The 25,340-nt window shown below is 56.0% G+C and overlaps 11 protein-coding genes across 11 annotated transcripts; 8 read left to right on the forward strand and 3 right to left on the reverse strand.

Annotated features, from left to right (window-relative positions):
• Window positions 1-644: 644 nt before the first annotated feature.
• N656DRAFT_846663 (WD40 repeat-like protein) lies at window positions 645-2,495 on the reverse strand (the record flags this gene model as incomplete). Its single annotated transcript, XM_064819238.1, has 1 exon — window positions 645-2,495. One exon carries the CDS (start codon window positions 2,493-2,495, stop codon window positions 645-647), a length of 1,851 nt encoding a protein of 616 aa, XP_064668198.1.
• A 238-nt stretch (window positions 2,496-2,733) lies between these two features.
• Window positions 2,734-3,952, forward strand: N656DRAFT_781390 (proteasome-domain-containing protein). The gene is made up of 4 exons (XM_064815574.1): window positions 2,734-2,949; window positions 3,004-3,161; window positions 3,215-3,464; window positions 3,528-3,952. Coding segments are annotated over exons 1-4 (612 nt in total). The 5' UTR covers window positions 2,734-2,947; the 3' UTR covers window positions 3,730-3,952.
• A 1,591-nt stretch (window positions 3,953-5,543) lies between these two features.
• On the forward strand, window positions 5,544-7,677 carry N656DRAFT_790890 (DEAD-domain-containing protein; the record flags this gene model as incomplete). The annotated part of the gene is made up of 2 exons (XM_064816921.1): window positions 5,544-5,752; window positions 5,856-7,677. The coding sequence occupies 2 exons, from the start codon at window positions 5,544-5,546 to the stop codon at window positions 7,675-7,677; spliced, it is 2,031 nt and encodes a 676-aa protein (XP_064668200.1).
• A 1,437-nt stretch (window positions 7,678-9,114) lies between these two features.
• N656DRAFT_781394 (ORC2-domain-containing protein) lies at window positions 9,115-11,165 on the reverse strand. Its single transcript, XM_064815575.1, has 2 exons — window positions 9,513-11,165; window positions 9,115-9,437 (listed from the first exon to the last, which is right to left on the reverse strand). The coding sequence occupies exons 1-2, from the start codon at window positions 11,099-11,101 to the stop codon at window positions 9,323-9,325; spliced, it is 1,704 nt and encodes a 567-aa protein (XP_064668201.1). The 5' UTR covers window positions 11,102-11,165; the 3' UTR covers window positions 9,115-9,322.
• A 339-nt stretch (window positions 11,166-11,504) lies between these two features.
• Window positions 11,505-12,296, forward strand: N656DRAFT_713386 (HAD-superfamily phosphatase; the record flags this gene model as incomplete). Its single annotated transcript, XM_064811891.1, has 3 exons — window positions 11,505-11,726; window positions 11,820-12,158; window positions 12,213-12,296. 3 exons carry the CDS (start codon window positions 11,505-11,507, stop codon window positions 12,294-12,296), a joined length of 645 nt encoding a protein of 214 aa, XP_064668202.1.
• Window positions 12,130-13,768, forward strand: N656DRAFT_193431 (uncharacterized protein). Its single transcript, XM_064808834.1, has 5 exons — window positions 12,130-12,158; window positions 12,213-12,405; window positions 12,838-13,101; window positions 13,155-13,235; window positions 13,293-13,768. Exons 2-5 carry the CDS (start codon window positions 12,342-12,344, stop codon window positions 13,727-13,729), a joined length of 846 nt encoding a protein of 281 aa, XP_064668203.1. The 5' UTR covers window positions 12,130-12,158; window positions 12,213-12,341; the 3' UTR covers window positions 13,730-13,768.
• A 108-nt stretch (window positions 13,769-13,876) lies between these two features.
• Window positions 13,877-15,541, forward strand: N656DRAFT_193473 (uncharacterized protein). The gene is made up of 2 exons (XM_064808835.1): window positions 13,877-14,330; window positions 14,580-15,541. Exons 1-2 carry the CDS (start codon window positions 14,213-14,215, stop codon window positions 15,446-15,448), a joined length of 987 nt encoding a protein of 328 aa, XP_064668204.1. The 5' UTR covers window positions 13,877-14,212; the 3' UTR covers window positions 15,449-15,541.
• Window positions 15,542-15,980: 439 nt separating this feature from the next.
• Window positions 15,981-16,574, forward strand: N656DRAFT_193591 (uncharacterized protein). The gene has a single exon (XM_064808836.1). The coding sequence runs from the start codon at window positions 16,068-16,070 to the stop codon at window positions 16,386-16,388; it is 321 nt and encodes a 106-aa protein (XP_064668205.1). The 5' UTR covers window positions 15,981-16,067; the 3' UTR covers window positions 16,389-16,574.
• Window positions 16,391-19,188, forward strand: N656DRAFT_781399 (alkaline phosphatase-like protein). Its single transcript, XM_064815576.1, has 6 exons — window positions 16,391-17,284; window positions 17,341-17,459; window positions 17,519-17,607; window positions 17,667-17,745; window positions 17,799-18,471; window positions 18,533-19,188. The coding sequence occupies exons 1-6, from the start codon at window positions 16,762-16,764 to the stop codon at window positions 19,048-19,050; spliced, it is 2,001 nt and encodes a 666-aa protein (XP_064668206.1). The 5' UTR covers window positions 16,391-16,761; the 3' UTR covers window positions 19,051-19,188.
• Window positions 19,189-19,416: 228 nt separating this feature from the next.
• Window positions 19,417-21,873, forward strand: N656DRAFT_781400 (TPR-like protein). Its single transcript, XM_064815577.1, has 2 exons — window positions 19,417-19,733; window positions 19,792-21,873. The coding sequence occupies exons 1-2, from the start codon at window positions 19,637-19,639 to the stop codon at window positions 21,681-21,683; spliced, it is 1,989 nt and encodes a 662-aa protein (XP_064668207.1). The 5' UTR covers window positions 19,417-19,636; the 3' UTR covers window positions 21,684-21,873.
• Window positions 21,874-22,396: 523 nt separating this feature from the next.
• Window positions 22,397-25,316, reverse strand: N656DRAFT_830561 (acetoacetate-CoA ligase). The gene is made up of 5 exons (XM_064818607.1): window positions 24,943-25,316; window positions 24,780-24,858; window positions 24,162-24,692; window positions 22,739-24,076; window positions 22,397-22,675 (listed from the first exon to the last, which is right to left on the reverse strand). The coding sequence occupies exons 1-5, from the start codon at window positions 24,996-24,998 to the stop codon at window positions 22,517-22,519; spliced, it is 2,163 nt and encodes a 720-aa protein (XP_064668208.1). The 5' UTR covers window positions 24,999-25,316; the 3' UTR covers window positions 22,397-22,516.
• Between the last annotated feature and the right edge of the window lie 24 nt (window positions 25,317-25,340).

Below are 25,340 nucleotides of genomic sequence, written 5' to 3' on the forward strand. Positions count from 1 at the left end.
TTTCCTGGGTGAAATCTTGTCATAGAATTAGTTTCTGGAAGGGCGCAAAGTGGCGGGGGAGCTTCCATGATCTGGCATGGCATGGCATGGCATGGCATAGCCTGGTTTGACACTTGACACGGCAAGGGGTTCCGGATCTGTCAAAAAAAGGTTTTCACCTTGCATTTGTTGGTTTCTATCATGATCGTTGTATCTTCGGTTGGGACACTGGGATTGCATGCAAGAGGGTAATCAACACGGCGGTATTACATTTGTAAAGAGAAATGTCCCCGCCCGGACTTCCAACCCTTTTTCTTTCTGCCTCAACTAGCTTGGGTCCTGCTTATGGAGGTAGCAGTCAGCAAACTATCATCGTTAATACTGGGTGCATTGGGGTCTGTAGCTGACGCTCATATCAACGGGTAGTCAGTCGACGGCTGGGGGTTCGCAGCACCACTGATGGGGCTCGCTCACATGAGACTCTAGGGGAGAATTGAAGGCCACAGTGGACTGTAAATATCATAATATCTCTTGCTTCTCGTGAGCGATGTAGAAGTGTAACTTTGTACATCTAATGTGACAATTTCTGTCGAGTTTGTGCCTGCCCCGGGCCCGGGTCTCGGTAACTGTACACATGTTCTTGGTGGCATCACGACTGTTGCCCATCACGGCTCATCTCCGTTTGTGTCTGGCTGGTGATCCCCGTTTACCCCAGCCTTGTTGCTTCTCGGCACCTTGGGCACCTCAAATACCACAGCACCGCACCGGCCCTCCTTCATGTACTTCCACCTGCCCAGGCGCATCTCCTTACCCGTGACAGCCACAACGCACAGCCCATCCCTTCCCCTGTCTCCACGCTCAAACATTGCAATGTCGTTGACAATGCCCCTGACTAGGTCGCCGCTTGGCTCTTGACCCAATGATTTCTCCTCGCCATTCACGCCGTTCGGCATTGTCGACGATGACGATGACGACGTTGTTGTTGGTGGTGTTGACCCCGAAGACGGTGACGCGCCACCTAAGATGCCAACAGCCTCAATCTTCTTCTTGTCCTCGCTCAACCTCCACACACGGATGCACCCGTCCCAGCTGCCGCTGATGATCACATCCGAGTACGGTATCGTCCGCAGCGCCGTGATGCCCCGCGGCTGCGGTGCGGGTACGACCTTGGGGTCGGGATCCGCGTCGGCCGACGCCTCGGACGGTTTGAGCGGCGGCTCGATACCGTGCGCGCGGGGCACCACGTGCAGGGGCTTCTTCCGCTGTATGCTCCACAGCGCAAGGTCGCCGTTGTCGCTGCCCGTGACGAAGATCTCGTCGTCGATCATGGCCACACGGTCCATGCTCCCTTCGTGGGCGGCTGACGCGGGGTCGATGTTGGGGGGTAGTTTGTGCTTCTTGCTGGCTCCGCCGTCACCGCCGCCCCGGAAGACGAGCTGGGACTCCTCGGGCACCTTCCAGTAGCGGGCTGTGCGGTCCCGCGCGCCGACGCTGACGCAGCGCTCTTGGGCCAGCGCATCGATGTCGAGAATCTCGTCTTGGTGTCCGAACAGGGTCTCTACGTAGGCTAGTTCGTCCAATGACCAGACTTTGACCGTGCGGTCTCTGGAGCAAGAGAAGAGCTGGTTCGTGCCGCGGCGGAAAGCGAGACCAGTGATGGCATCGCGGTGCTGGGTGAAGGCGCGGATGGGCTTGAGGTCGGCGGCGTTGTGGACGACGAGTCGCCGATCCACGCCGCCCGTCACGACGTACTTGCCATCTTGGGAGGCTTTGACGGCGATGGGGGCACCTATATGGCCCTGATATGTCTTATCTTTAGCTTTGCTGGGATTCGCTTTGGCGAAGCATATCCTCTCGGGCTTCCGTTTGGGCGGTGCAGGAGGTTTTTTGGGTTTCCGTCTTGTTGTCTGCGGCCATTGGTCCTTGGGTAGGTCTTGCAGCTTCCACTTTGTGAGATAGCCATCCTTGGTTGTGGTATATGCGTAGGGGGGACAGATCGCAACGGAGGTTACGGACCCCGAGTTCCAACGAAATTGAGTGTGTGCTGCCCTCCCAAAGTCTAGCTCTGCTGCCAATCGACGATAGACCTTGCCTTTGGACTCGGCGACATCCTCCTGTAACCGTTCGGCGAGCAAGTCCCTGTCAATTTCCTCTGCATCGAATGCATACTCATCCAATTCCACCTCCTGCCGTGTTTTTTCGAGGTACCGTTGTGCTAACCTCAACCGCTTCTCGGCCGCCGTCTCTCCCTCGTTATCTGACTCGTCAGAGGCGCCCTCGGAGCCGCTCCGCTCCCGAAAGTCATCTCCACTCTCATCGCTCTCGAGGTCGCTGCCTGATATCGACTCATCGCGCTCAATGGCCTTTCGTTTCGGGGCGGGTGCTGGTTTGGCGGGGGCTTTGGCCACGGATTTTGCGGACGCCTTTGTGGTTGCAAGCCGCTTTTTTGGCGCTTCTTTGGCTACTGTGCGTTTTCTCTTCTTCTGGGCGTCCGGAGCCGTGAAGAAGGACGACATGGTGGCGGTTGTGGCCCTGACACTGCCTGTCGTCGCTGTCGTCTGCACTTTTAGCGGTCTTGCGTCGCCCAAAGCTGCGCTTCGAAATTTCTGAGCTGGGCGGACCCAAGAAAAAAAAAGTTGGCCTGCATCGGTGGAGAAACACCCCGGTTTGGCTTGGGTACGGAGGTACCTCCCTTTCAGGCCGCGGGGTCGGAGAAGGAAAGCGCCGTGTTTCGCCACAATTTCAGCCCCAGAAGGCTTGGGCAAGGCCCGGGCTGTGGTGGAGCATCGACTGGCAAGCCCGGGACGTTGCGGCTGGAGTGGGGTGGTGGAGTCTGTGCTTCATTCCGTCAGGCTGGAGCTTCAATGCGCGTTCGCTTTCCTGCCTAGCTCTACAAGAGGAACGCAAGCTGGAAGGGAGCTTGCCAACTACACAACAACGACCACAACACTCGCCTGAATAAGACAATATGTATGTCTAGTCCGATAGCAGGTATGGGGGATGCCCTTAGCTGACCGTTTTCAGGGAAGTTCTACTCGGCATCACAGGCAAGGACTTCACCTTGATCGCTGCATCCAAGGCCGCGATGCGAGGGGCTACCATCCTTAAGGCATCCGACGACAAGACAAGGCAGTTGAACAAGCACACATTGATGGCCTTCTCTGGCGAGGCTGGCGACACAGGTTGGTGGGCGGAGCTAAAGCAGTTGGTACTGTCACTAATGGCATCCGATCAGTGCAATTCGCCGAATATATCCAAGCCAACTCCCAGCTTTACTCTATGCGCAACGAGACCGACCTTTCGCCGTCAGCGCTGGCGCACTTTGTTCGCGGTGAACTTGCATCGAGTCTGCGGTCGCGAAAGCCCTACAATGTCAACCTTCTTCTCGGCGGCGTCGACCCCATCACACACAAGCCCAGCTTGTACTGGCTGGACTATCTCGCATCATTGGCGCCGGTGCCTTACGCAGCCCACGGCTATGCCCAGTATGTCGCTTGAGCCTGAAGGCTTTCGAACAGGGTCACGTACGGAATATTGACTTGTCATAGATACTACTGCCTCTCGATTCTTGACAAACATCACCACCCCGACATAACTCTCGAGCAGGGCCTGAAGCTCCTTGACCTCTGCACGGACGAGCTCAAGAGAAGGTTACCAATAGACTTCAAGGGTATGGTGGTCAAGGTGGTGACTAAGGACGGGATTGAAGAAAAACCGTTTGACGACGACAAGGTGGTCAAGAGCGCTTGAGTTAAAGGGTGCGAGGAGTCCCACAAGGGTTAAACTGTGTATAATACCTATTCAGGCGATTTGTGCACTCAATGAGATGATGGGTTTCTTTCAGGTATCACATTCTCCTTTGAGCCCGGTCATACCCCTAAACCCCTTTGTGCCTCAGTTTCAGTTCCTGAACTGTTACACCAACACAACTCGAGGTCGATCATACTCTGTTGCTCCAGTTGGAACCCTACGGGTCAGATTTGCTATCATCATAAGGTGCCAGGACACTTCTAGCGGTCTCCGTATCTCCATTTAGCCTTCAGTCCAAATTCAAGACATGCCTGAGCACACTTACGGCTTGCCTGCAGGTTGGTGAGCGATGCTCGCAGTTCAACATGCATTATCAAGAAAACAGCAGGCAAGGGCTTTATTCTCCATGTCATGTTGGAAAGAGGGCGGTGAGCGGGCGATCCGCCAATGCGACCGAAATCTTCTTCAGCTGCATTCACCGATCCTTCGTGTACACTTGGAAGAAGCCCTGCAGCTGCAGCCAGCCATCCTTTTGGGCAAGCCTGGTGGGGGAAGCGGTGAGGCCGCTTTCGATGGACGATATATCATTGCTTGCACCTTTCATACGCCTCTTCTGCGTTCACGTCATGCGGGAATACTGCTGATGGTTATACAGTACCTAGTCCTTGGAAGATACGTCTTTCGAATAACAGTCCTGAGTTACCGAAAGCCTCAGCTCCACTGAGCGATAGCCTACCTTACCTTACGTGATGAAGCTACCTTCTTGACAGTGACATCCACCAGCCTCCGTCCGGGCCCGTCAACAACCCGTACCAGGTAGGTAGCTGTTAAACAGCTCATAGAATATCAACAGTGAACCCAGCCGGAGAAGGTAAAAGGCTCTGCCCGACTCGAAACAGCGTCTTGAAAAGATGTGCCACGTGCCACTGGGCTCGCCTCCCACCCTCGCGCCTTTCATCTGGTAAATGGTAATTCCGTGATCCCAGTTCCCCAATGTTGAATCATGTGTGTGAGAAAACAAGACCGCAGCCCTATTTCGCCACATAAGCGAAACATCAAGATGCTGAGACACGGTCTTCGCCATCAGATCGCTCGTCGCCACTGCAAAGTGTAAACCTATCGCTCTTTACAGTGACCGCGCACGCCGCAGAAGGACACTTCCGGGTGGCCACCGCCCCAGGGCCCACCAAAAACATTTGACAGGGGCAATTTGAGCCAAGAGTGGAACCCGTCCCTATGGTTGGCTTAGCGCCCTCAACTTACCTAAACCGCTGAAGAGTGGGTCCCAGACCAGTCCAAAACTCTTTTCTTTTCTGGCCCTCCCCCATCCTCTCTCCTCCCAAAAAAATCTCTTACCTCCTCCTCACGCTTCCCGGGATTCTTAAATCCATCCCACACCTCAAAGCTGCATTTTCCCTTTGAAACATCTGTCTTTCCTTTCCCTCTTCTTAAGAATCTGCATTTCAGGTTCTTCGAGAGGATCGCAGGACATCCGCCCCTCATAATAATTCGTTTATTTGAAGGCGAGCGCGCAACGACCACTAGGCAACGATAATCGTGGAACACTAGACGAGGAAGGCATTGGTTTTTCGGCTTTTCCTCCTGCCTGTTGTTTCGTTCACTTTGCGTTCTTTCCCCGCATAGACTCGATCTCTGCCGCGCAAAAGGTTTCGGCTTCGTTTTTTTCCCAGTCGTCTCATTCGAACAAACGCGTTCTTTTCGAGAGATTTGGAGTCGACACTCGAACCCAGTTCCCACGAATATCGTCAATCTTGACCATTAACGCAACATCAACGAGTCCTTCAATCGCAAATATGGCGGACCAAATTTCCAACGGCATGGGCAACCTGTCCCTCGACTCGGGTGCGCCGCCCCCGACACGCTCCTACATTCCCCCGCACATGCGAAGCAAGATGGCTGCTGGCGCCAATGGTCCGGCCCCGAATCCGAGCATGAACGGCCCTCCGGGCCCTCCTGGTCCTCCTGGCCCCATGGGCGGCCTCAACAACAGTGCTTGGGCTGGGTAAGTAAAATTTTGCAACCATCCTTTCTATCTCGGAAACGCCGTCAATCGGCGGGTGACACCCGCTTGTTTTGTGTGACCATCGCTAACCTGCCGACGCTAGAAACAACAACTATGACGCCCGCGGCGGCGGAAATTGGCCGGCGCCCGGCGGTTACGACGCTGCCCCTCCTCAGCCTTGGGGAAATCGCCAGGGCGGCGGCGGCTTCAACCGCAGCTCATATCGCGGCCCGAATGCGGGCGGTAATGTGGGTGGTGGCGGCGGCGGCGGCGGTGGCCGCGGTGAGGGTCGATGGGTCGACGGCAAGCACATTATTGGCGCCCCCGACCCGCGCCTGGAGCGCGATCTTTTCGGAACTGCAGATGACCCGAGCAAGCAGCATACGGGCATCAATTTCGAGAAGTACGACGACATTCCGGTCACGCCTTCCGGCCATGATGTTCCGGAGCCGGTTCTGACCTTCAGCAACCCTCCGCTGGACCCCCATCTGCTGTCCAACATTGAGCTCGCCCGCTACAAGATCCCCACGCCGGTCCAGAAGTACTCAATTCCCATCGTCATCAACGGACGGGACCTTATGGCTTGCGCCCAGACTGGTTCTGGCAAGACGGGTGGTTTCCTGTTCCCCATTCTCCACCAGTCGTTCACTCAGGGACCCTCCCCTGTCCCTGTCCAGGGCGGCGGCGGTTATGGTCGTCAGCGCAAGGCTTACCCCACTGCCTTGATCCTCGCTCCGACCCGTGAACTCGTTTCCCAGATTTACGACGAAGCCAGGAAGTTCGCGTATCGCTCTTGGGTCCGCCCTTGCGTTGTCTACGGCGGTGCCGATATCGGGTCCCAGCTCCGTCAGATCGAGCGTGGCTGTGATCTTTTGGTTGCAACCCCGGGTAGACTGGTCGACCTCATAGAGCGTGGTCGCATCTCCCTCTGCAACATCAAGTATCTCGTATTGGACGAGGCCGATCGTATGCTTGACATGGGTTTCGAACCCCAGATTCGTCGCATCGTCCAGGGTGAGGACATGCCCCCTACTGGCCAGCGCCAAACGCTCATGTTCTCGGCCACCTTCCCACGCGACATCCAGATGCTCGCGCAGGATTTTCTTAACGACTACGTCTTCCTGTCCGTGGGTCGTGTTGGTTCCACCTCGGAGAACATTACGCAGAAGGTTGAGTATGTCGAGGACATCGACAAGCGCTCCGTCCTTCTTGACATCCTGCACACCCACGGTGCCGGCCTCACTCTCATTTTCGTCGAGACGAAGCGCATGGCCGATTCGCTGTCGGATTTTCTGATCAACCAGAACTTCCCTGCCACCTCGATTCATGGTGACCGCACTCAGCGCGAGCGTGAGCGTGCTCTTGAGCTGTTCCGCAACGGCAAGTGCCCGATCCTTGTTGCCACTGCCGTCGCTGCTCGCGGTTTGGACATTCCGAACGTTACTCACGTCATCAACTATGACCTGCCTACCGACATTGATGACTATGTTCATCGCATCGGCCGTACTGGCCGTGCCGGCAACACCGGTATCGCCACCGCCTTCTTCAATCGTGGCAACCGTGGTGTTGTCCGTGAGTTGATTGACCTGCTTAAGGAAGCCAACCAGGAGGTTCCTGGCTTCCTCGAGACCATTGCCCGCGAGTCCTCGTTTGGCGGTGGACGCGGTGGACGCGGCGGTGGTGGTCGCGGCCGTGGACGTGGTGGTAACACTGATTTCCGCAAGTACGGCGGCGGTGGTGGTGGTGGCGGCGGTGGCGGCTTTGGCGGCGGCTTCGGTGGCCCCCAGCACAACTCCGGTGGTGGTTTCGGAGGCGGCTACGGCGGTGCGCCTCCTCCCAGCAGTGGTTATGGCGGCGGCTATGGCGGTGGTTATGGTGGAAGTTACGGCAACCCTGGCGGTGCTGGTGGCCAGTCTTGGTGGTAGACTGCCGGTTAACGCCCGTACAACAGGGGACTTGCCCGACACCTTGGACGTTCTCACGGTTGCATTTCTTTCTTATTCGATGCTGCATCGCTCCACGCACACGGCATGCATTACTTTCGGCTGGCTTTCTTCGCTTTCTTTCGGCACTCGATTTTTCGGAATTTCTAATGGCGGCGATCATGACTGCATCATTTCCAACGGGGCCAGCAGGACCAGACCCCAAGGCCCCTTCACGGCCTTAACGATAGATTCGGGTTTGCCTGTTCTGCAATACAGAAGGACCCATTCAACGACATGATACCCTTAGACCAGAACTCTCCCCTTGGGACGTCGACAAGGCGCTGCCACCGCATGTTCCCGACAGCATGGGTTGCAGCCACGGCTGATATGATCTAGAGAGACTGGATCTTGATCAACCCTTACGATCGTCATGTTTCTGCCCTTGGCCTGCTTTTCAGAGGAGGACTCGATGCGTTCACATAGAAATGGGGGTCATGGCACGCCGCAGGTTTTCCTTTTATTCATCTCATATTCCGTTGACATGGCAAAAAATACATAGACAAAAGTGGATTTCTCGGTTATTATCTCTGGTCGGGTCGGCGGATCATTCTCGGCCAGGCGGTCTCAGTCTCAGGTCCAGAGAGACACGGAGAGCGCGCGTGCTCCTGGAGTGACCTCGGAGATAGACTGGCAAATTTCTTTCGGCGGTTTGAGGAACCGTGGGAGCAGGTTGATGGAGAGCATGATACCCCTTTGGAAGATGAGTTCAGCTGGCGGAGGGGAGAAATGCTTTTGCCCTGGCTCTCCCTGTCACATAATGGCACTGGGAACAAGCAGCACCGGCGTCTGCGAAAAGGACGGGTTCAACGCTGCAAACGAACTAAAATGGGGATATTGCGCAACGGTCAGGCTTCTTTGCAGAGCCTCAGAAACGTTGAATTTTGGCAGCCCGGACAGAGGCTTCTGTTCCTACTCTACACTGGGTGGCTGGAGACTGGAGACTGGAGTCTAGTCCATACTGAGGAGTCCGAACAAAAAAAAAATTCAGTTGCTTTTCTAGAGCTCTCTTGACAGTAAATTTGCTGCCTCCCGGTGATTTGCTGTGTTCTTCACATCTCCCTCTGTGTGTGTGTTATGTGGCGTGCCTAGGTAAACAGTTTTGTGCACACCGCTCGTAGGGCTAAAGAATTACAATATTGTGGTGGTGTTGTAGTGGAGAGATTGTCTCCTGGATAGCAATGAGAAACCATACGTCTTACTTCATACTACATTACATGTAGCGAGACGGGAATGTCAGACACGAGTACAGGGAGTCAAGGCGCAAGGACAATGGGAGGACTTCCCATATAGTATCACTTAGTGCTGAATGCCTACCTCCTCAGTAAGGTGAAGGTTGAGGCGAAGAGGTTATGGAATACCTTACATGTGAGAAGAGCTCCGCAGTAGAAATTGCAGGTGGTCCCTTCTGTCTCGCTCTGGCTACGGCCCTGGTCATTCCGTTGACATCATTAAGCCATTGGTATCCTATTGTACACTCTCTATGGAATATTCGTGAAGTGCGATACGGCCCCCCACCCAAGGTAAGCACCTTCTAGCGAAACAACATGTCTATCTCGCCTGAGCGCCACGCTTGTACAAACACAGATCATGCTGTTAACTCCTCCAAGATGGACTCGAGCTCCTCTTTCCTAAAGGGGAGGCTCAGCAGCTCGGTGCCGATGGAGTCCTTGTGGCTGGTGATAATTTGGTGGTCATGGAATCTGCCCTCCTGTCAGCAAACCGAAAGAGTCTTCTTCCCCAAGGCGCCAGAAATGCACGTGACGACGAAAACTTACTCCTTCAACAAAGTCCGAAACGCCATCTCGGAGCTGCAGATAAACTCCTCGACGGCCTTGTTGTAAACCATGCGGTACTCGACAGACGCCACATCCACATCCACATCCCCATCTGGTCCTCCTCCGCCTTGCGAGTCCATACTAGCAGCCAACACCTCGCCGACCAGCAATCTGAACAGGCTCCTTGCGTTCTCGGGCAAGCTCCGCAGCACAAAGGCTACGCCTTCTTTGCCGCCGACTCGCCTTGCCTTGCGCCCCAGCAGCTCGTGGACATCGTCGACAACCTCGAGCTCGGCGGGGCCAAAGGCGGCGAAGGTGGTGCAGTCGTGAAAGACAAAGTTGAAGGCGGCGCGCAGGCCGGCGTCCCAGAGGAGGGGGAAGTCGGGCGAGTCAGCCGTGCAGGCGAGGCGGATCTGTGGGTGGGAGGCGAGCTGGGAGAGGAGGGCTTGTATTGGAGTCTTGCGGAGCGGTTGGGAGTCGACTGAGTTGATTAGGAGGGTGATGGTTAGTGAGGAAGAGGAGGAAAAATGGGAGAGAAGGTTTTGGAGGGTGTTGGTCGGGTTGCTACCCCCTATGGGTAGCTTGGAAGAAGAGGAGGATGGGAGGGCGGCGCTCAAGCTAGACAGGATGTCGCGGGGTGTTAGGGTTCGGACGTAGCCGTTGATTATGATGATTTTGTGGTTACGATCGGGGATCTTGGAGGTCAAGTAGGTGGCAAAGTTCTGCAGCAGACGGCGCTTGGACCCGTAGCCATAGAGGCAGGTGCTGAAGCCCTGCGAGAGCTCAAAGGCCCATTGTGGGAATGACTTGGCGTGGAGGGCCTGGAGGGAGTCGATGCTGGAGGCGTGAGGGTCCTTTAGCTGCCGGAGGACAGAGAAATACTCGTCGTGTGTGAGAAGATCCAACATGGAGAGATTATTGTTGGATGTCTTGGTTAGACCGGGTTTGTTTTGGTAAAAGTACTGCTCGTGGGGAGGTAGATCCCGGGGTGGTGTTGGTGACCTCTTCCTTGCTGTCGCCGCCTTGCGCTTCCTTCCTGGAGCCTTGGACGGGGTGGTGGGTTCCTGCCCTTCCTCTCCATCTCGTTGCTCTTCTTGGTCCGCTTCTTCATCTTCGCTGGACTCATAAATTTCACGCGCAATATCCTCCTCCTCGGCATCGTCGTCGCTGACGGCGTCGCTAATCACACGATCGATGAGAGCCCTAGCGCTCTTCCTCCTTGCCGATCTGTCGGCAATGTTCTGTCTGCTTGGTGTGTCAAATCCATTAAGCTTCACTGGGGTTTCTGCTACTGTTTTATGCCGCTGGGCCGACGGTGTCGACGTCTGGACGTCTGCTGTTTTAGCAGCGGCTTGTTTGGGGGCTCGGCCTGGCGGCTTCCTTGGGGTTGGTTCAGAAATGGACCCGATCTCATCGCCGTCTGCTTCCTCGTCCTCATGATTCTCAGAAACCACCTCAGGCGGCTTCGAGCGCCGTTGACGCTTCGGTGATGCGGTTTCATCGGGCACATCGTATGGGTCAATGGCCAACTCTCGTTTGCGTAAATTCCGTGGCGCCGTAGCCTCGGCTGAAGATTTGTTGCGGGCCATTTTCCCTGCTATTCAATGCTCAACTTTCGAAGCTGTGACACATGGTATCATTTTTTTTTTTTTTGGCAATTTCTGAATCAGATATATGTTGTGTAAATACGGATACACATCTCATCAAGTGGTTGTGCTGTTCAACTTAACCATAGCCGTGGTATTGAAGTTCTCAACAGGTGCTTGCCAGGTGGCACCGACGCGACGCGACTTCCAGCCCCGTACGTTTTAGGGGCTTGGCCCAAGCTTCTTACAACGTTCCTTCCCTGAGATCAGGGGTAATCAATGGAGATTCTCAAACTCATTGAGCAAAGCTGCTACACCTTTTGACGTTTATGTTACTCTCATGATACTACTGCGGCAAAATACATAACTCTTCCACGGTGGTCCCAGTGATCAGGTCGCTGCTGCAATGAACCTAAATCTGTCGGCATCGATCAACGTCTTCAAGCTGCTGGCGAAGCCGTCATTATGTCTTCCTCATGCGACGGTCAGCACCTTCGATGACATTCCCATTCCTCTCGACAAGGCTTTTGCTAGAAAGGGCAGAAATGTTGACATCAGAGCTGTGGTTTTGGATAAGGACGACTGCTTTGCTTACCCGGAACAAAATGAGATACACGAACCATACAAGGTAAACATTGGCATCATCTTCGTCGCTGGTCTTTTTTTCTCTGTCTGTGTTGTTTGCTGTTAAAAAATGCGATTTATAAGCTGATTTGAGAAGAATCGGTTTGAGGCTCTGCGAGCTGCTTACCCTGGACGTCGTCTTCTCATCGTATCAAACACTTCCGGCGCCACCAGTTACGATGTGGACGGCAGGCTTGCCATGGAGGTTGAGAAATCCACGGGAGTCAGTGTTCTCTCGCATCGAGTGAAGAAGCCTGGGTGCGGTGAGGAGATCTTGTCATACTTCCGCAGCCATCCGGAAACAGGAGTGACGAGTCCTCACCACATTGCCATTGTTGGGGATCGCCTGGCAACCGACATGATGCTGGCCAATATGATGGGTAGCTGGGGACTGTGGGTCAAAGACGGCGTTGTCCCTTTACAGAAGAAGAGCATTGTAGGCGTCTTGCAAGGTTGGCCCTAACCCACCGTTACTAACTGATTGCTCCAGTTCTCCAAGGTCGAAAGATCATTGGCACCCTATCTCCTCGCTCGGGGATATTCTGCCCCAGAGCCTTCAAGCCCCTTTGAATGAGAGAAGACACGGAAAGCCGGCCGCCAGAGGTACGAAACCGATGGTATGAGTACCCTTTCCAGCCAGGGAACTGCAAGCAGCGAGCTACCTGCGGACCGGGCGAGTCGAGGTGAGTTTCTGTTGCGGAGAGCCGACAAGAATGGCCCTCAAAATCCTCGACCTGACCCGGGTGCTATTGAGTCATTGTGGCCTATTATTACAATGAACAAGCACTCGGCCAGGTAACCTTATGTTCCCCCGTCTGAGAGCTACGAGAAGGAACTGGTGAAGGAACTGGCGGTCACTTGGCCATGTTCCCGCCCCGAATAGGCAGACCGCAATCTCCCAGAGATCGGATGGCAGCAAACAGAGCCCACCCCATCATTGAGGGGAACAATAGTCTGTGGTGACTCGCCCAACCATTGCCTGGGTGACTGTGGCCATTCAATGAATTGTTCTGCGTCCCCGCAGCCACGGCTCTTGCCCACCGTCCCTTCCCTTCCACCCATAAATGTCTTCAACTGCCCCTCATACTGTTTTTTCATTTCTCTCCCCAGGACAGGACACACTTGCCCACAAAATTTGACTTACGCTCTCACATCACAATACACAACCTATCTTCTTCTGTTAAAGATCAACATGGGTGGTAAAGTTTGGTCAGAGGAAGAAGAGGACGTTTTCTGGAACCGCTTGATGCCCCAGTCGCCCAAGCGCTTGGGAGCTGACCGTGAGCGGTTTGAGGAGAAGTCCTGGCAGTGGGTCGCCCAGCAGATGACCGAGATCATGGGCGACAAGGCGCGCCGCGAGTACACTCATCTCGGTGTTTGTCAGTGTTCCCTCTAAGTTTCTTCAAGTCTATGCCGCACTGACGTTCCCAAGTTGAACACTATTTCCAGAATGCTGGTCTGGGCCGCTTCTCTCCCCATGCCGGCAAGTTGCCTCTGAAGTACTTCAAAGCTGGTATGGACCCGACGATGTGTTCCGCCGTGTACAATCTTGCTGACGCTAGCCTAATAGAGCACGCTCAGAAGAAGGAGAAAGAGGACGCCCAGAAGGAGAAAGAGAAGAAGGAGAAGCAGAAGGCTACCAAGGATGGCGGCATCCGCAAGTGTAAGGTTCCCATGACACGACGGCAAGATCCCTCCGTGAGCTGGAACGCGTCAATCCCCAACGCCCAGCACCCGACTGCCTGGATTCCCCTCAATTCCTCGATTTCCTGGTCGTACCATGGGCAGTGCCCGGCTTCCTCCCCGACGACTCTCGCGACAAGCGCCGCTCCCGCCCTGTCGAGCCCTCCTCCCCGAGACTTGATGCCCCCTCAATACTACATCGACCGTTTTCTCGCTAACCACGATCGGGACGGAGAAGAGAGCCTCTTTGTGGCACAGGACGACGTGCCCTGCTCTTCCTCGCATTCACAAGCGATAGGGCCGGCATGGAGTATGGATTCGTGAGGGACACAATGGGCAGCTGGAGAAGTGTCTGAACCGTCACCGACAGCCGGACAAGGTGTCCTGAATGGCCTTAGGCTTTCAGACTCGCTTAAGTATTTTCATCTCGGCAGAGGAGGAATCAAGAAGCTTGCTTTTGGGCCATTCTCGGACACCCTTTTGTTGCTTTGTTGTACTTTGATCGCCACGTACTGTGTTATTCGCCTGTGTTACCCAGAGTCGTCGTTCATGTTTCATCGCGATCCCATGTCCCTGCAGATGGCGATGTCGGGGTGCGCGAATAAGGCTGCATCTCCGGGGAAGCGGGTCCGGGGTTCTCCGCCCAACTTAACCCAAATTCTCGGTCCGGATCAGGGCTGCGTGCCCCGCATTCTTCCGGAAGCCGGGTCAGAGTTAGATGGTTAACAGAATGCTCTGAGGTCGTCACCACAATTCCACTTGACTTCCTGGTCTTTCACTACACCTACTGTGTGCAAGTCAAACGGGATGCCACCCTTACGCGTTCGGCAGCCATTAGAGGTGCCTATATTTGGCCCAGACACTGGTGCCCTGGCTGTCAACCTCGGTGCCAGTCGCCTCGAGCTCAACCGTGCTGGGTCATATGGTAGGTAGTTGACATAGCGGATTGTCCGTCGTCTCCAACTGTCCCTCCCTCCACCACCTTTCTTCTCCGCTTGGCCATACTGGTTGGAAGCCGGCAGGTGACCGCCCGCCTACAAGTTCACTCGCTCCTCGCGCGAGATATGCCACTGTCCAGTCGCCCACATTCCTTCTCCCGCAGATCGCCCACCTTTTATGCCCGCTTATTCATTATCCGGACGCCTGGTACTGACCAACCTCGTTCCCGTTGCAGCCCTGGGCGGCACCACCCCGACTATATCCGACCTCTCCACTCTGCTATCATCCCTCAGCAGCTCTCCTCCTCCTCAAGCAGAAACAGGTCCACAAACCACCAGCCGCCCAGCAATAAGGATCATGATCCGTCCCCGCGGACCGCCCAACAACATCATCTCAGAAGGCACTACGTCAAACGAGCAGCAGCAAGACTTCATCTACACCCCCGTCGAACTCGCCACCATGGCCGCCTCCATAACCACCTTTGCCGAATCAGGCCTGCTTCGACCAGACCAAGGCGACGGGTTTGTCTTTGGCGTCTTGCGCCGTACAGCAACACCAACACCAACACCAACCGCGCAGTCAGTGAGCCTCGAGTTGGACGTCCCCCGCAACAAGCACCTTGTCGACCTGGCTCGGTCGTACGGGTTCGTGAGTGTGCTGCACCGCGCCGTGGACGATCTCTTCTCTTGTACTTTATCTTCATTAGACAGGACCAGGACCGGTGATGGTGAGGAGGATGGGGGGACTAGCGGAGCTGCGGGACCGCAACAGCAGCTGGTTGAGTCGGTCATGGAACGGGTGCGGGAGTGTGGATTTGACGGCATGCTGACTTCTGGTGGGAAGGGCGCAGCCGGGGACAATGTGGATCTTGTGAGGAGGGTTGTACGCGCTGCGAGCACCATGGGCGTGGAGGTTATTGTTGGTGGCGGGGTGAGGAGTGCAGGACTCAGGGGGTTGGTGGAGGGTCTCGGGACGGGGAACTTGAAGGGTGTGTGGTGGCATTCTTCTTGTCTGCGGGCTGGTGACGATGGGGGGAAGAGGTTTGATGAGGAGGAGGAGAGGCGGTTGGTGCAGGAGATGAGGGTTTTGGGTTTGGGTCTCTAGGAGAACAGGTGACGGTGCCAATGTCAGTGCAATGGCGCTCAGTATTGGTACTTATATAAAGGTGGGTTAGTGATATCGAGAGTCTTGCTGGATACCGTTGATAATGGGTCAAAACTATCAATGCCCATCTTCGTCGTCACTCGCTAGAGCATGGCCTTGAACAAGTGCATTTTGGAAGGGATCTGTCACATACGGCCATACCTACTGGAAAGCTCGGGATCCCGTCCGCTCTCCCCTAGATAAGCCAGTAAGGGCCAGATTAGTAGTTGGGTCGGTGACGACCAGCGAATCCCTGGTGCTGTATGTTTTTTTTTTTGCCCCTATTCCCTTTTTTGACCTCTGCTTTTCATCAATATCTCCTTTATCTCTTCTACGAAGACGAGCTCATCTTCGATCCCCGGACAACCTCAGTTTCCCAGTGCCGTACCTTCCTCGCTACCTATTGAGTATGGACTTGTCAACCTCGAGTAGCTCTGGAGTCTAGCAGTTGCAGAATTTAACCCCGAGGTTTTGAAGTTATTTCTTCCAGATTGCTACGGGATGTGAGATGGGAGGGAGGAAGGAATGAGAACGAGGGAAGAATAGCGCCAGAAGAGATTGATGAGGCAAACAAGGCTTCATGAATGAGACGAGTTGTGCAGGTTTCCCAGTCCATCAATTACAAACCTTCTCTTCCTCCAGTCTCCACGATCTGCATTCTTCCAAAATATTGCCTTCCTTTCTCAGCAGAACCCGCTTTCGCAGAACCCACTTGAACCCAGCGCCATGTTCCTGCAGTTGCTGGGTCTTGGCAACCGTGTGGGCGGTCGCCAATCAGACTCACAAGCGCGATCACGTTTGCAAAACTTGGCAGGCGCCGGAGATGAGGCTTGGCAAAGATTGGGTTGAAGTCGAAGTGGCAGGCATGGCCCGCGTCGCCCGGCCCCGCGGCCTCGGATGACGCCAATGATTCTGCAGTTCATCCGACTATTGGTGTGGAGAGCTTCGGAGGGTCTTCCTGGAAGGTTTTGATGGTGCCAGAAGCGATAATCGCACCGGATACACGTGGTCGAGGTAGTGACCGTGATTCCCGCAGCGTGTAAGTGACGGATCCAGTCACCGAGCACAAGGAAAGCCTGGGGAACCCGTGGTGATGTTACACTCCAGCGGGAGCCCTCATTTATCATGAGGTAGCATTGGATGCATCATGCATGCTCGCCTAGCTGACCCGAGCAATTTGTATAAGAGGGCCAGCCTCGCGCTCTGTCTGTTAGGACTACGAGCTGGGAAGCGTGCCCTCGATCGTCGGCCGATCTAGCTTGTCAATTGGCAAAATGCTGCTCAGATTGAACGCGGTCGCCCTGTGTCTGGCAGCTTCGCTGTCAGTGGGCTCGGCCCAGACCTTCCGCAGACTGGGCACATGCCCGACTCTGGGCTGCGTGCTTCCTCCAGACCAGCAGGACTTCCTCCCAGGCCAGGAGTTCGACATTCGCTTTGAGATCCACGCGCCAAAGAACGGCTCCGAAGCCTTCAACGACGGCGTGCCGGACGAGGAGTTCACTGCCACCATTGCCAAGGACGGGGAACAGGCCAAGAGCATCGCCGACTTCTTCAAAGTCGAGGAGCCCAAGGTTGAGAAGTGGACATTCTCTTGGTACGAGGACCTCTTCGCCCAGGACGCCAAAACGCCCTCGGTCGTCAATGTTGCCTCCAAGGCCTACCGGCGCGTGGCGCTGTATGAGCCGGGCACTTACACTGTCACCCTGAACTACTACTCGGGCAAGACCACCACGGCCACCTGGACTGTCCGTCCGCTGGCCACCCAGAAGAAGGCCAAGAATGTCATCTTCTTTATCGGTACGGGGCCACTTGGTCCCTCGTAAAGCAAGATCCTCAGGCTGACTGGCGAGTAGGAGACGGCATGACCACCAACATGATCACGGCAGCTCGTCTGCTCGCTCACAAGACCATCAATGGCAAGTACCAGACCACCCTTGCGATGGACAAGTTCCCCGTCCTCGGACACCAAATGGTTAGTCTACAAGTGAGCTAGAGCGGAGACGAACGTTGGGTTGACCTCCAGCGTGATAGTCACATTCGATCGACAGCTTCATAACCGACAGTGCCAACTCGGCATCCGCGCTCTACACCGGCCACAAGAGCACAGTCAATGCGATGGGGTGAGTGGGCTGGTACAACTGAGTGTTTAAAGGATTACAGGGCTCACCATCTGTTGCAGTGTCTATGCCGACTCATCGCCTGACCCGATGGACGACCCCAAGGTCGAGACCATCGTAGAGCTTCTGCATCGTATCTGGGTAAGGACATGCGTGCCGACCTCCCAAAACAACAGTACGCTGACAGTGAGTAGGGATCCGCGTGGGGCGCTGTCTCAACCGCCTTCATCGCCGATGCGACACCCATTGCGCTCACTGGCCACACCCGCCTGCGGGCGCGGTATGGTGACTTGATCAACCAAGCGCTGAACGGCGTCCAGAACTACTCGTGGACCAGGACTGATGGCCCGGACGCTTACTTCGGCGGTGGCGCTGAGCAGTTCATCCCCGGCTCGGGCTCGTACCAGGGCAAGGACTTCTATGCCGAGTTTGCCAAGAAGGGGTATAGCGTCAGCCTGAACAAGACGTCGCTCTTGGGGCTTCCAAACAATCAGAAGGCGTTGGGCATCTTTTGCAGGAGCAACTTGCCCGTCTGGCTTGACCGAAACATCTTCAAGGATTACCTCTCAACGCTCACCAACGACCCCTCTGGTGCCAACCGGTCGGCGACGGATCTCCCAGGCCTCAAGGAGATGACGCTGAAGGCTATCGACATTCTGCATGAGCGCGGGGGCAAGAAAGGCTTCTTCCTCATGTCCGAGGCTGCGTCGATCGACAAGCAGATGCACTCTCTCGACTATGACCGCGCCCTAGGTGACCTGCTTGAACTTGACGACACTATTGGTGCGACCATTGAGAAACTCAAATCCCTCGGCATCCTTGAGGATACTCTCATTGTCGTGTCTGCCGATCACGGGCACGGCTTCGGTAAGCTGATTAACGGCTTCCTTCTCGACCAAGTATTCAACTAACATACCCGTGCACCTAGATGTTTTTGGCAGCTCCGACACCAAATACTTCAACGCCCAGACAGACGATCGCGCCAAGCGCAACGCCATCGGCGTGTACGAGCAATCGGGTCTCTCGCAGTACACGGAGCCCAAGCCCGGCGTGAGCTACGGCACGGGGGCCAACTTCCCGCTCAACTGGGACCCGCGGTACGTGCTGGCTGCGGGGGCCGGCGCCAACCCGGACCACCGAGAGTCATACGGCGTCGACAAGACGCCGAGAACCCCGGCGAGGACGGGCGCCGACGGCAGCTACTACGTCAACCCGGCCGATCAGCCGAACGGCTTCGTGGTCAACGGCACGCTGCCGACCAGCGAGTCCCAGGGCGTGCACTCGCTCACCGACGTGCCCGTGTACGCCATGGGTCCATGCCAAGCAGACTTTGGCGGCACCTATAGCAACATCGATGTGTTTTACAAGATGGCTAATTGTCTGGGGCTGGCACAGCCCAAGAATATAACGCATGGTGGTCATGGGAACTGCAAGCGTCACGAATGACTAGACTAGGGTAGACAGCTACTTTACCTGTTTCCCTTTTGGGGGGTAGCATGCATTATTAATGTATGTATTGTAATGAGTGATGTCGGATGGGGCTGCATGGCTGGGTGGAGTAGCGTTCGAAAAATCTTGTGTCGATGATGTTTCTGTGGCCTATCGGGATTCCAATGTTGATGCTGAAAGTGTGAGCACTGAAGCTCCCGTCTCCTGAATGTTTTGGACTCTTGGGAGTTGCTGATTTAAAGGTAACTCTGCACCGTGTATAACACAGTATCGCGCCAGTCAGGTACTGTACGTACCGGGCTCACCTGAACTCGCGCCCCACCTTGTCCGCGTCCCCACGTTTTGAACTTCATAACCGCGTCCGAGAACCCCAGCCGTCGTTTGTACAACCTTGAACCAGCATGACCGTTGGTGCCGGCCCCTGAGCATACCTTGTGACGGGTCCGAGTGACTGTGCTGGTGAAAACCATAGACGAAAGATCCGTCATTGAGCAATAATCGCATTGTTTGCTTGATCAACTAATACTCGAGTCCAATCCGATGACGAGCCACAGACCGTGCCATGGCTTCTTCGCAACCCAACATGGAGAGATTCCTCCGCGACTGGCGCCAGGATGCACTCAACAAGGCCCAGTATGAGTCTGCCATCTTCATAGGTGACAAGTTGCTTGCAATGACGAGTACGGACCGCCCGAGCTCTGTCGTCTATCTCCACTAATATCCCCTCGTCTCGCACAGGAGACGACAACGACGCCTTTTGGCTGGCTCAAGTCCACTTCGCCGCTGGCAACTACACGAGGTCCCACGCCCTGCTTACAAAACACAACTTAATCGGCTCAAACTCTTCGTGCCGCTACCTGGCTGCCCATTGCCTGATCCGCCAGAACCTGTTCAACGACGCCCTGGCCCTCCTGGGCGAACACACGCCCACCCACCTCTTCACGGCAAATGCCAGGCGGAAAACAAGCAGGACAGGTGGTCGCGGAGGACCGGGGAGAGGAGGGTTGAAGGCACCCGAGCGACAGCGAGACCAGTTCAGCGAGGAGGAATCGTCGGACCGACGTCACGAGGCGGCCATGTGCTACCTGAGAGGGCTCTGCTACGCCAAGCAAAACGCCTTCGACAGGGCCAAGGAGGCTTACAAGGACGCGCTGCGCATCGATGTGCAGTGTTACGAGGCCTTCACGCAGCTGGTGCGCAACTCGCTCATGTCGCCAGACGAAGAAGACGAGTTCATGCTGTCGCTGGACTTTAACTCTGTGCGCGCCCCCAACGGCGGCGACGATCCCGATTTGAAGTCGGAGCCGGGCGACTACGTGCACATGCTGTACCAAACCCAACTGTCCAAATACCGCAACCCGCGCGCCTTTAACACGGCCATCGAGTCCCTGTCTACGCACTACGGTCTCGAGCGCAACGCCGACATCCTCTTGGCGCGCGCCGACATGCTTTACACACAGTGCCGTTTCAAAGACGCCCTCGCCATCACGGATTCCATCCTAGAAGAGGACAAGTACAACTTTGCCGCCTACCCGGTCCACCTTGCCTGCCTGTACGAGCTGGGCAAGACGAACGTCCTCTTTCTCATCGCGCACGAGCTGGCCGACAGCCGGCCGGACGAGCCGTGCACGTGGCTCGCCGTGGGGATCTACTACTTCGCGACGGGCAAGATCGCCGAGGCGCGGCGGTACTTCTCCAAGGCGAGCATGATGGACGCCAACTTTGGGCCGGCGTGGATCGGGTTTGCGCACACGTTTGCGGCCGAAGGGGAGCATGACCAGGCCGTGACGGCCTATTCGACGGCGGCGCGGCTGTTTACGGGCACGCACCTCCCGCAGGTGTTCCTGGGCATGCAGAACCACGCCATGAACAACATGACGGCGGCCGAGGAGTTTCTCAAGACGGCCTACGCCCTCTGCCGCACCGACCCGCTGCTGCTCAACGAGATGGGTGTCGTGCTCTACCACCAGGACCGGCTGCGCGACGCCGCAAAGTTCTTCCGCGAGGCCCTCCGCATCGCCGACGACACCGACAGCGATCCCCACGCCTGGCTCGGCGCCCGCACCAACCTGGCCCACGCCTACCGCCGCATGCGCCTCCTGGACGAGGCGCTAGAAGAGTTTGATGCCGTCCTGCGCGACGGCGGTAAAGACCCGGCTGTCGTTTGCGCCAAGGGCCTGATCTATCTCGATAAGGGTCTTCCTGACGAGGCGGTTCGGTTGCTCCATGAGGCCCTGGCGGTCAACCCGCAGGATCCCATCGCCACGGAGCTGCTGAATAAGGCGCTGGAGGAGTCGGCCGCGGCCGATGTTGGCGTCTTGATGGCCCAGCTGAGCACCGGCGACCACCAGGAAGGGGACACGGGCGTGGACGAGGGAGATGGTGGTGTGGGTGGAAAGGCCGACCTGGACAGGTTTGAGGCAGAATTGAATGAGAGGAAGGTCGCCGCCCGTGTGAGGATGGAGAGGAGAACTACTAGAGGGAAACTCGCGGCGGATAAGGGTAAGGGAGTCGCCAGAGGTAATTCTACTGCTACTGCTGGCAGTGGTCGTATTGGTGGGAGGCGGGGGAGGTACATAGTCGAGGAGGAAGAGGAGGAAGGCATGATGGAGCTCAGTGACGATGGCTGAAGTGGAATGTGTGCGGTTGTGGGTGACGAGACTTTGGCGGCGCGATATGGAATGGCTTTTTCTTTCCTCTGTGTCAGGCTAGGTTTCATCTACAGGGCATAGCGCGTTGTCCGCAGAGCGTGGGTACAAACATTAGCATGGCACAAAAGGCATAGCATAGCGACGGCGTATTGGGTGTTTTATTATGGGTGTGGAAATCAAACTGAGACGTTGGTTGCGATGACGGCGTGACTAATATTCGAAAACCTCAAGGGCTGTGTGTCGAAGCGATGTATTTGCTTGTCTGTCGCGAGCTTGAATGGGCTGAAAGCTCGAAAGGAAAGGTTGTTCGGATGGATATGGAGTCAAATGGGAAGAACCTCCATGAGAAGGAGATTATTGTTCTGAGCCTGGGAAGGGAGTCACCTCAGGGAGGGCGGACTCGCCTCGCGAGGGCCCATATAAGGCTCGTTCCTTCCTCCCATATCTCAAGGAAGTCACCACACCAAGCACAGTTGGCGTAGTGGCTAAGGCCACAGCCTTCTGGTTTACTCTCAACCTTCCATACTACGGTCATGGGGGCGGGGGAGTACCCAGGAGTTCGCTCGTTCGAGCCCACCTAGAGGAGAGTACGGGTCTGGGTGCTTCCTTTTTTTTTTCCTTTTTTTTTCCTTTTTTTTTTTTTTTTTTTTGTTTGGTCCTGCCCCAGAGCCAGAGTGAATCGCTCCTGCCATGAATCTACTACTTCACTATTAAGATTAATTCTAGACATCAAGTGAACGCATTGCAAACACAGTGAATCCCAGCCGTTGTGATCCAGCCCTCCCCGTTCGCCGAAGAAATGACGGCGACGTCTACAGTTTCTCTTTGGGCCCGACCAGCTCCTCCACCTTTGCAAACTGGTAATAATACTCGAGACTCTGAGGATTTGCTAACGTGCCGCTTGGCTTGATAGTTTGCCCCGACACGATCTGCTTAACGGGCAGTTCGACCTTTTTGAGATTGACAGTTGTCTGGACATGGTTAGGCACGCTTCCAGGTATTGCTCGGGAATGAATTTGGGATCGACTACTCACCGGAATCTCGGGCGTCTCGAAAACCCACTTCGGCACATGCCTCTTACTCAGATCGCGAGCAATGGCCGCCTTCACCTCGTTCGCCAGCCGACGGTCAAACCTCATCCCGGGCTTCATCAGCAGGAAGAGCATCACCGACTCGTCGCTGTCCTGAGGCCGCCGCTGCCCGACGCAGAGCGAATCCTGCACACGATCCGCAAAATACCTTTCAATCACCGAATAGATCTCGGCCGACCCGAACCGCACCCCAGACGGATTGAGCACACCGTCAGCCCGCCCAAGGAATGTGATGTTCCCCGTCACGGGGTGTATCACACAGAAGTCGCCGTGCGTCCATACGTGCTTGAATCGGGCAAAGTAGGCGCCGTGGTACTTTGATCCCGGCGGCGCGGCGCGGGCCCCCGGCGTCATGCTGTCGCCCCAGAAGAAGCAGGGCATGTTGGGAAACGCGGCCGTGGCGACCAGCTCGCCTGGGGTGCCATGGGGCACTTCTTTGCCGTCTGAGCCGTCGGGCAGCGTCGAGTCGTAGATGGCGACGTTGACCCCCAACGACGGGCCCTGCGTACCGCCGACGTATACGGGCGTAAGCGGGTTCATGCAGCCGAAGCAGCCGGCAATGTCGGTGCCGCCAGAGATGTTGGCGAGGTGCACGTGCCCGGGGAAGCCAACCTCGTAAAACCATTCAAAGAGCTGCTCAGAGAGCACCATGCCGGTGGATGTGACAGTCCGTAGGCGGGAGAGATCGACCATCTCGCGCGGACGGAGGCCGGCTTTGGAGACTTCAAACATCCACCGGGGGGATATGCCTAGCTTGGTGGCGCCGTGTTCTGCGGCAACGCGGATGAGGATGCTGGGGTCGGGTTGGAACGGCGAGCCGTCGTAGAATATCGAGCGGCCGCCAAACAGGAGGGCGCCGACGTTGGCAAGGTACATGATCCAGCCGGTCGTGGTATATTGAAGCGTGACGCTGTCCGGGCCGAGGCCTTCGTGGAGGCGGCCCTCTTTGTAGTAGTTGATCATGACGCCGCCGATGGAGTGGACAATTGCCTTGGGCACGCCCGTGGTGCCAGACGAGTAGCATATGAGAAAGGGTTCGTGAAATCCGATGCGGACAAACTCTGGTGCAGGCGAACCCCCTTCACCCGCAGCAGCAACAAACGACTCCCATGTCTCCGTTTTGGGGATCTTCGACACGTCCTTGGCCTCGTCGAACCTCCTGATAGCCACCGCACCAGCGAAACTCAGGCACCCCTTTAAACCGTCCACAACCTCAGCCATCTTCCCCCTCAAGTCAACCACCTTGCCATTATACAGCGCCGCGTCGTCCATGAAAACCAGCTAACCCAAACAAAAGCCCATCAGCCCTCTTCCCCCTTACCCCTCCACCGGAGGGGGAAAGAAAACAAAAAGCAAATGCACTTACCTTCGGATCAACCTGCACCGTGCGTTGCAGGATCCCTTTAACGCCCATATCCGTCGAACTACTCGTAAACACCGCACCGATCCAGGCAGCGGCCATCCAGACGAGGAACGTGTCGACGCTGTTTGCGCCCACCACAACAATCCTATCCCCCTTGGTTAACCCCCTTGCGCGCATGGCCCGGGCCAGCCTCCCTGCCTCTGCGCGCAGCTCGCCGTACGTGACGTGCCGGACCTGGCTGGCGCCCTCACGGACCTCGGTGATTGCGATCTTGCCGTCCTCTTTGCCCGTCGTGCAGCGGCGTTCTTCCGAGTTATCACCATCGCCACCAGGGGGACGAGGGGAAAAGAGCACATTCTCGGCGAAGTTGAGCGCCACGCCGGGAAACCATTTCGGCACGGCATCGATGGGGGCTGTCTCGTCGTCTACCACGGCCCTGGGCTGGCCCTGGTGGATGTACCCCGATGCGGCGAAGACGGCGGCCCAGAAGGCGGACCGGTTGTTGACGGCGTAGGTGTGCAGGTCCCAGAAGGTCTTTTCAACATTCACAGTTTCGTTTCCGGACAGTTAGTTCTTGAATTAAGTTCTGGTTTAGAGGGGGAAAGCGATAGGAGGGGGTACCTTGAGATTCAGGCCATGCTTGCGGTTGAGGTCCTGCATGAAGCGGTACATGAGGGTGGATTCTGGGTCGGGGTGTTCCCTGAGTACGGCGGTGATGGTGAGTATGGGTTCACGACAAGGCACGTCGGTTGACTCCTCGTTTCATAGACATAGTGAGACTTACCAGAGCTTCCGCGGCACCGGCGCTGATGCCGCTGCCTGTCCCTGATCCCCGGCCATGTTGAAGTCAACTAGCAACGACAGACCGACAGAGTGTAAGAATGGGAATGATTTTGCTATATTAACCGCTCTTAGATGTGCTCCTCCGTCAAATCCCCGAATCCAACTACGTGTCTTCAGTCAAATGCAACAGCAGGATGTTATTCAAGGTGAGAATTGAAGCCAACGCCCACACTCATCGGATGTCCGGAGTTCCGGATGAACAGACAGTGCAACGGGGACGGTGCGGGGTTATCGGAAGCCAGTACCCGAATTCGGGTGCGCCGGTCCGTCCTCGGCCCCGCTGACTGTTTGTGTCTCACAAACAGCAGGTTGCCTTGGTATCACGGCATGAACGAGTGT

The sequence above is a fragment of the Canariomyces notabilis genome (assembly GCF_033297395.1).
Source record: "Canariomyces notabilis strain CBS 508.74 unplaced genomic scaffold N656scaffold_18, whole genome shotgun sequence".
NCBI classification, from domain to species: domain Eukaryota; kingdom Fungi; phylum Ascomycota; class Sordariomycetes; order Sordariales; family Chaetomiaceae; genus Canariomyces; species Canariomyces notabilis.

Bases quoted from the DNA above. Each gene is read 5' to 3' on its own strand.
- N656DRAFT_781390 (XM_064815574.1), top strand. The intron at 3,162-3,214 runs GTTGGTGGGCGG...GCATCCGATCAG, and splicing joins TGGCGAGGCTGGCGACACAG to TGCAATTCGCCGAATATATC. The intron at 3,465-3,527 runs GTATGTCGCTTG...GACTTGTCATAG, and splicing joins GCAGCCCACGGCTATGCCCA to ATACTACTGCCTCTCGATTC.
- N656DRAFT_781394 (XM_064815575.1), bottom strand. From the start codon at position 11,101: ATGGCCCGCAACAAATCTTCAGCCGAGGCTACGGCGCCACGGAATTTA. The intron at 9,438-9,512 runs GTAAGTTTTCGT...ACAGGAGGGCAG, and splicing joins TTTCGGACTTTGTTGAAGGA to ATTCCATGACCACCAAATTA.
- N656DRAFT_193431 (XM_064808834.1), top strand. From the start codon at position 12,342: ATGAGTACCCTTTCCAGCCAGGGAACTGCAAGCAGCGAGCTACCTGCG. The intron at 12,406-12,837 runs GTGAGTTTCTGT...TCCCCAGGACAG, and splicing joins TGCGGACCGGGCGAGTCGAG to GACACACTTGCCCACAAAAT. The intron at 13,236-13,292 runs GTATGGACCCGA...CTAGCCTAATAG, and splicing joins TCTGAAGTACTTCAAAGCTG to AGCACGCTCAGAAGAAGGAG.
- N656DRAFT_193473 (XM_064808835.1), top strand. From the start codon at position 14,213: ATGCCACCCTTACGCGTTCGGCAGCCATTAGAGGTGCCTATATTTGGC. The intron at 14,331-14,579 runs GTAGGTAGTTGA...TTCCCGTTGCAG, and splicing joins CAACCGTGCTGGGTCATATG to CCCTGGGCGGCACCACCCCG.
- N656DRAFT_193591 (XM_064808836.1), top strand. From the start codon at position 16,068: ATGAATGAGACGAGTTGTGCAGGTTTCCCAGTCCATCAATTACAAACC.
- N656DRAFT_781399 (XM_064815576.1), top strand. From the start codon at position 16,762: ATGCTGCTCAGATTGAACGCGGTCGCCCTGTGTCTGGCAGCTTCGCTG. The intron at 17,460-17,518 runs GTTAGTCTACAA...CCAGCGTGATAG, and splicing joins CCGTCCTCGGACACCAAATG to TCACATTCGATCGACAGCTT. The intron at 17,608-17,666 runs GTGAGTGGGCTG...CATCTGTTGCAG, and splicing joins AGCACAGTCAATGCGATGGG to TGTCTATGCCGACTCATCGC.
- N656DRAFT_781400 (XM_064815577.1), top strand. From the start codon at position 19,637: ATGGAGAGATTCCTCCGCGACTGGCGCCAGGATGCACTCAACAAGGCC. The intron at 19,734-19,791 runs GTACGGACCGCC...CGTCTCGCACAG, and splicing joins CAAGTTGCTTGCAATGACGA to GAGACGACAACGACGCCTTT.
- N656DRAFT_830561 (XM_064818607.1), bottom strand. From the start codon at position 24,998: ATGGCCGGGGATCAGGGACAGGCAGCGGCATCAGCGCCGGTGCCGCGG. The intron at 24,077-24,161 runs GTAAGTGCATTT...TGTTTGGGTTAG, and splicing joins CGGTGCAGGTTGATCCGAAG to CTGGTTTTCATGGACGACGC. The intron at 22,676-22,738 runs GTGAGTAGTCGA...AACCATGTCCAG, and splicing joins TCGAGACGCCCGAGATTCCG to ACAACTGTCAATCTCAAAAA.